General features: G+C 41.1%; 1 protein-coding gene across 2 annotated transcripts; it reads left to right on the top strand.

Moving 5' to 3' along the window:
- On the top strand, positions 1-7,104 carry LOC306931302 (uncharacterized protein). 2 transcript variants are annotated; one of them, XM_079512635.1, is made up of 7 exons: positions 1-64; positions 404-637; positions 2,059-2,244; positions 2,424-2,593; positions 2,972-3,121; positions 3,303-3,400; positions 5,861-7,104. In XM_079512635.1, exons 2-7 carry the CDS (start codon positions 461-463, stop codon positions 6,265-6,267), a joined length of 1,188 nt encoding a protein of 395 aa, XP_079368761.1. In that variant the 5' UTR covers positions 1-64; positions 404-460; the 3' UTR covers positions 6,268-7,104. The 2 variants fall into 2 exon arrangements, with proteins under 2 accessions (XP_079368761.1, XP_079368762.1); XM_079512636.1 differs by lacking the exon at positions 1-64 and adding an exon at positions 84-262.
- The last annotated feature ends 380 nt before the right edge of the window (positions 7,105-7,484 follow it).

Below are 7,484 nucleotides of genomic sequence, written 5' to 3'. Positions count from 1 at the left end.
CTTCTTGCTGCCTTTTGTAAATAGGCTACTGCATTAGTAGGAGAGTGTAGTGGCAGTGACGCTGGTATTTACATGTTGTAATCTTAAGAGTGGTTGTAATTCTTTGCTAAACGACATTATAAAGCACTAAACAGCTGTGTAGAAAGTTTATTTAATTAAGAGTATATAGATGATAGATCCAGAGTACTGCTGCTTTTCATTCACCTTATTGGCTTGTGGCAAAGAAGTTTGTTTGTCTTGTCATGTTCAAGGCTCATACCAAGTAAACATACCTGAGTTACAATAGAGCAATAAATGAGACATTATTGACCGCATGGCATGCTTCAAGTCGTGTTTAATTAAGCAACATTTCGTTATTAAAATAAAATTTGTTTCTCTCTCTCTTCCTATACTGCTTTTACAGATGTACCATGTCTTGTAATGCAAGACATGTAACCTGACATACCCAGTAAAAGTCATCATGGGGCTGCAGTTGTCCTGTCCTCAACCGGCAATTGTTGCTCTTGGCTCCCTCATTTATGATACCATGGCAGAGGCCGGGGCATTGCCTGACCTGGGCATCACCCAACCTCTTATCCAAGCCAATCCAGAGGAAAGCTTGGATTCGAGGACCCGCCTCCAACAACACCTGCAACAGGTGAATCAGGCTAAAGGTTTTTTCTGTCAGTAGACACACACTGTAATATACAGTAGGCTATGCATTGTATTCATTGATTGTACATACAAATATAACCAAATGTGTCATTCGGTTGGACACCCAAGTTTCACTTTCATATGGATGAAGTAACCTGCAATAACAAGACAGTTCTATTATTTTGTATAGGCCTACTGACTTTACAATGTAAAATTGCCCAAAGGGAGTATTTGTCAAAGGTGAAAAATAAATGTGGATTGTGAGCTAAAGTGAAAAATATCCTAGCAACAATACACTGTTTAGTGTTTATTATCATTTGCAAGTAACCTGTTAAGACCTGAGGCAGATTCTACAAATGTCTTCTAAATCCTCCTAACTGTACGTATATCTGTACGTTCATAGCACGGCATGAAGTGATGCACTATGAGCTATATTTCCTATTTCTGAATTGCTAAAGTATAAAATATGGCAAAACATGACAGAGATGCTTTCCTGGTTTTAATGGGTTAAAGTCAATATGTCGCCCCAGCCCCATTTCCACACATCTCACACCGTTTAATCTCTGGATATTGCACTGGAGATTGCATGACGTTCTATTACGCTAACTGTCAAAACTTTCAAATCTCATTTACCATGTTTGCTTGGTTGTGGATGATGGAGGTAGACGAGTAATGCAGAGTATCAAAGATTTGACACGTAAATCAGTGATTATCACTACTTGATATTCAGAGTACTGCTGCTTTTCATCCAAGGCGTCTGATCTGGAACCAATTTTTATGTGAGACAATGGGTGAATACAATTAATTACCTGGAAGAATAGGAAACTAGAAACAGAGTTATTAGTTGCTAGTTTAATAGTGTTAAACCATAAGCTGACCTAGCCTGGTTAATAAACCAGACCGAATCAGCCGTTGGCAAAAAAAAGTTGCCTACCAGCGGATTACGGTCTGGCGAGGCTCAGTAGCACGCCTCTTTCCTACAACCGAGAACAGGTCGGACCAATCGGGACACGGTATGCAATATGGGTGGGCTTTGGTACAGTGACGTTCAATGCTTGAGACCTTTGACTGACAGTAGCTCTGACCAATTGCGTCAAAGAGAAAATGTGCCCCGGGAAATGAAATCCAAGTGGAGCCAGCCCAGACTGATATACCGCGACAGTGTTGTGTGATATTAGTCTGGCTTATTAGCCAGGCTAAAGCTGACCAGGGGTCCACAGGGATCTATATTGGATTCTTTTATCCTTATTTCTTCCCACTACAACAAATCTTTTCTTCAAAAATAGCTGATCTACAAGTTTAATTAGAGCTGGCATTTTCATCTATGCTCATGCTCACCCCAGAATAGCCACAGAAAAACTAGGGTTCAAGTGGTTAATCTGTAGTACTATGTACTAATGGTATTTTGTTCCTTCCTCTGCAAAGTTTCAAGGCGACATGAGAAATAAGGCACCAACCTACCTCAAGGATCTGATTGGCCGACTAGTAGCGTTCTCAGATGAGCCCCGTCTGGCTAGCTTGGTAGGACTTGTTGTCTCCATGGTGATGGAGATGGCCTATACATCATCGAGGCAGTCGTCAGAGGGGTCAGCAGGGTCCTCCTCAAGCCAGGTAAAAATAATGGGATAAAATAAATAAAAAAGGACCATAATTCGGAAATAATCTCAATCTGAGTGTTGCAAGAATATCTAAAAGTTCAGAAAATGTATAAGAATTATATACTGTCATGCCTCACTCACCACAAGCCAATATTCAACTCATTCCAAGTTGCTGTGATTCTCCTCTTGCAGCAGCGGGTGTGGGAGCTTCAGGAGTTGATGGAGGAGTATCTGAAGCGCTGTCGGATCAACCTGAGCGACTGTGAGCGACTGAGGCAGGACACATTGAGGCTGGAGTCTCAGCTCAGCCTGGTCCTCACACAGCTAAAGACCTGCCTACTGGGAGGGACATGTGACACAAGGTAATGCACTGGAATAATGGCTGGAATAGAATAGACAAGAATACAGGCCTCAAATCGGCCTCTCCTTCACACAGCTATACTGTAAAACTGGCCTACTGGAAGAAAATGAGACGCCATAATACAGTAGATTGTGGTTGACTAAAACGCTACTCTTGCATTTAATGCTTACATTAAAATGGAATACAGTAGTTGAGTAGAGAAATCAGAGTTAACCACATTTTATATGGAGTAGTGACTAGTACTACTCCATATACAATGTGGTTAACTCACATTTTATATGGAGTAGTTCAATTCCTGGCTTGTAATGTGCTTTCTCTGCGTGTGATTTGCATGCATTTGTTTGCGTTAATTTCCTTTTCTCACCTTTTCTCTTCCTAGGACTCTGAGGCAGTGGGCCAGCGGAGCGTTATTTCACACCCACATGTTGGTGCACCTCGCTGGTCTCGAGGGACGAACGGAGACAGTGGCTGCAAAGGCTGTTCTGGAACAGTACCAGGAAGATCTCAACGAGATCATACATGCTTATAGGTATATACAGTGATATGATTAATATAGATTAGCACTCGGCCATTCTATTCCTAAAATGTATTTACAAATGGAAGTATCTACTTAATAATCTGCAAGTAAAGGTGATTTGTTACATTATGTACAGAACATTGTTAGACTACAGCACACGTCATCTGAATGGTGTGAAACGTTTCCTCCCCAGATGCTATGAGGATGGAGGGATGACAGGTTTCACCGTGACAGACAGAGAGACAGGGATCAGTGTCCATATTCCTCTATCTGCAATAAAGAGACACACAGGTACAGTATAGGCTCTTGGACCTTGATCAAATCAATAGTTCTAGACACATTTAAGATAAGAGTTCAAACTTTGTTTTTTACTCGAGAGAAAGCTAGTCCAATATAAAATGTAATTTTATAATGTAATAAATCAATGTAAGTAAGTAAGCCTTGCGGAGCCATGTGGCCCATAAGGCCCATTTCTGTAGCGTGATTACAGTGGCTTGAAGTACTTCCCCCAGCATGGCGCTATAAGATTATGTCACAGAGATTTATCCCCAATCAAACCCTTGATGCTGAGTGCCAAGCAGGGAGGCATTCGGGCCCATTTTCATAGTCTTTGGTATAACCATAGACATTTGTATGATGTATTTGTATGATACAAAATAAAAATGTTCCCCTTCAGTTATCCACAAATCCAATATAAATGATTAATTCAGCCCCAGTTTATGTCTGTGCAAGTGTTTCCATCATTCAAGCATGGCTCTGCGCTAGTACTGCCACCTGGTGGCAAAGATATGGACATGCTGTCCAAATATTGTTTATTTCACCACTCCAGCTGCACTACAGTAATCCATGTGAATCATGTGCATATGCGTAAAGATGCAAGAAAATAGGTAAATCTATGTCTTATAAATATCTTATTAACAGTTAAAGGTAGATTCAGTGATTTCACTTCATTCAAATATCACTTATTTTTTCTTTTTTTTTGGATAATCCTCCCTACCATAGAGTGTGCTGACCATATAAGGAGTTCCTCCCTGTCCCCAGTGAGCCCCTGGAGTCAAAAAACCCTAGTTTCAGTTTTGGTGGCGGGTGGCAAAGCCTTCATCCAATCAGGATGAGAGGGACTTTCCTCCAATCATGATCGAGTGGGGGCACATGCTGTTGGCCTGTTGCACTTCCCCCCACTGTAGAGTGTGTGCATGTGCACATTTTGTTACCGGGGCGGACTGGGTGGTTTTCCAAATCACCAAAATCACTGAATGCTCCTTTAATAAATGTTTGTTAATGGGTTTAAAGTGCTACCAATCATAGTATTTTGAATGAATACCTAAAGCCCGATTGACAATGCCATGTGATCGTAACTCAAGTTTATAAAGTTGAGGGAACGAACATTGGGGCTAGTTTTAGTTATGTTTCCAATGAGAAATGGAGATAGATGGAACTAGCCATGAGTGCAGTAACAGCAAACAGGCTGGGGTTTTGTCCTTTCTAACTGTAAATATAGTATAACTGTAATAGGCTAGTACGGAGCCCTGGAGTGACCATTGAGAGAAAAAAATCACACCCGTTTGAAAATTGAGTGATGCAACTCCGTGTGGGAGTCCCCGGAGGTTCCAGACCCACAGGAACGTGGCCAGGGTGCTGGCCCGGTTCCCGCGAGCCGTCCCATGTCCGAAAACTGTTGAGAAATGACAGAGTTACCGTGTGTTACCGTGTTCCCGGAACATCCAGACCCCCAGGAACGCGGCCAGGGTGCTGGCCCGGTTCCCGCGAGCCGTCCCATGTCCGAAACCGTTGAGAAATGACTGTCATTGTACTGTACTGTCACACCCAAAAACCTCATATATACAGTTAGTGAGTGTGTGTGTGTGTGTGTGTGTGTGTGTGTGTGTGTGTGTGTGTGTGTGTGTGTGTGTGTGTGTGTGTGTGTGTGTGTGTGTGTGTGTGTGTGTGTGTGTGCGCGCACCACTCAAAAATAAACACATAATAAAAATAAGCACATTTTAGTCACCATGGCAGCAGCAGCAATCCAAGTTCCAGTCTAGAATTTACAAACTCCTCATTGATATACATATGTAGGCTATTTTATTATTTAGCACAGAAAACTGGGTTGCAAGTTTTGACTAGTTGCATTGGTGTGGACTAGGCTTTAGGATAGCCTAATTAATTTGCAGCAGTTTTAGCTTACGTTGCAATCCTTGTGAAAATGTTAATGATGGTTTTCTAGTCTGGTCCAAAGCAAATGTGTTTTGCAAGCTGTAATTTGCATTCAAGGTGGCTGAGTTTAGTGACTGGTGACTACTTTGACATTGTTTGTATCAAACAAACAATACTGATTGAAGCGAAATCCAATAACTGTGATCACTGGGAATGTAGGCTACCACACACTAAGAACTGTGCATGTGAACTAAAAAGAAAAAGGGTCCTGGCTATTGTGTTTTAGTTATTCAATAGTTCATATAGCATTGTCCTAAATGGGGATTTGTGTTGCTTTGTGTTGATGCAACAAATGTGCTACTATTTTTAAGGTCAGTTTTTTCACCCTTGCTGCTAGGTGGGCACCTTTGCAATAGTGTTTGAATTAGCTTTGTTGTTGAATGTTAAAAGCCTATATAAATTGACAAAGTCCACTGATCCTTAAACTGTTAATTGATAAAGACAAGATAAGCCTTTGAATTTAGGCTGTAATACTTTCAGTGAATTCAATTTAAGGATTTAATACATTAAGTTTAACTGAACATTACCTTTTCACAGGGACAAATGGCCCATTCCCAGTTCCTGATGCACATTTGGACCTCATCACGACAGATCAGTACACCCAGGCCTACATAGACCATTTGTTTGATAATGATAAGGGGCCCGTGGCAAAGCTAAAGAGCTACTTTACCCAAGCTGGGTCCAGTGTGAACACACTTGGATCCCAACCCGGAAGTACGAACAGCAGAGGAGCGAGAAACGAAACAGAACAAGATTGGCCTCACGGAGCAGGCACAGAAACAACAGACAGAGATGAAAGGAGAGATAGGGGAGGAATAGATAACAGGAAAGAGAGAGGCGAGGAGATGGGATTTGAAAGGACAGATGAAAGTTTGAAGTTGAGCATTGTGGAGACGGAGCCGACTGAGAGCCTCTCCATCATTCACCAAGTACATGACAGCTAAATGTGGGAAGCACAGCAGGAAACTAAATAATGCACTACTGACCAAAATGGCTTATAAATCCCCAAACTCACCACAGACCTTCACTCTTACCAGCAAATATATATAAGTGGGCTGTGATGAACACTAGGCGAGCCATTTGGAAAGAAATTAAATTAAACCCTGTATGTAGCTCAATATATATTATATAGCATACTATAGCATCAATCCGGCATGAGTTGAACCAACCTGTTCCTCTACAAATAAATAAACTATCAGCTACAAATAAATGTATTGATAATGGCATTGTCACTTAAATTTGGATTTACCATGGTGTTTGGAATGATATGTATAACACTTACCAACTGTAGTGTTAAATGTAGTTTTGTTTTACCTACAGCTAACACACCACACACATATTCAGTTATGAGCCATGGGAGGGTTTGCTTCCCAACCCAATGGTTACATCACTAGCTAATTTCACTCATGAGTTCAAAGCTTCTCTTGTTGTAGTGTTGAATACACTCAGACCTCTGTAGCTGTTAATTGAATAGCACTGCATGTGCCCTACAGTCCACCTGCTCTTTTCATCAAACCATCAACCAGTTGAAATCTGATTGCTTATTGATTTTTACCTGTTCGATCCATTTCAGCCATGAAGCGGATTTGTTGTTGAAGGAGAGAGGCTGGGTTACAGCGGGGTTTTTGACATCCATGTCGGGTTAAATATAATTTGACCACCTCACATTGTATGTGAGGGGGTCAAAGTGTTTTGTACACAAAGTTTGGAGAACACTTAACACTGCTGCAGAGCTGAACTGATGATGTATAATATAACACTCACCATTGTGACAATAAAGAACAGCAATTTGAATAATTATTTCCAGTGTATTTTTTTGTCTTTTATGTTTACACTCATGTTTGAAGCATCGGCCTTTCTAAAAGCTGTCACGCTGTTGCAAATTGATGCACCTGATACATCTGTGTAACTGGTTGAGAAAAGAATGGATTAAAATCCTATGATTATGGCCCCATTGTATGAAAAGTAAACCCAAGAGTTTCACAATGGCATTCATCAGCATCGAGACAGGAGAAGAAAGGAAAAATGGAAATGTTTTGAATGAAAAGGAACACTCACTTGTTCAGCGTTTTCTCACTCTCAAGAAGGCGGATGGTGTTTATTGTAACAATACAGCTGGTAGCAGCATTATTGGTACTGGTAGTGAAATACCTGTTCAAGA

This window comes from Electrona antarctica (genome assembly GCF_951216825.1).
Source record: "Electrona antarctica genome assembly, chromosome: 10".
NCBI classification, from domain to species: domain Eukaryota; kingdom Metazoa; phylum Chordata; class Actinopteri; order Myctophiformes; family Myctophidae; genus Electrona; species Electrona antarctica.
Note: the sequence above shows the minus strand (reverse complement) of the source record. Positions and strands in the feature narration are given on the sequence as shown.

Bases quoted from the DNA above. Each gene is read 5' to 3' on its own strand.
- LOC306931302 (XM_079512635.1), top strand. From the start codon at position 461: ATGGGGCTGCAGTTGTCCTGTCCTCAACCGGCAATTGTTGCTCTTGGC. The intron at 2,245-2,423 runs GTAAAAATAATG...CTCCTCTTGCAG, and splicing joins CAGGGTCCTCCTCAAGCCAG to CAGCGGGTGTGGGAGCTTCA. The intron at 3,401-5,860 runs GTACAGTATAGG...ACCTTTTCACAG, and splicing joins TGCAATAAAGAGACACACAG to GGACAAATGGCCCATTCCCA.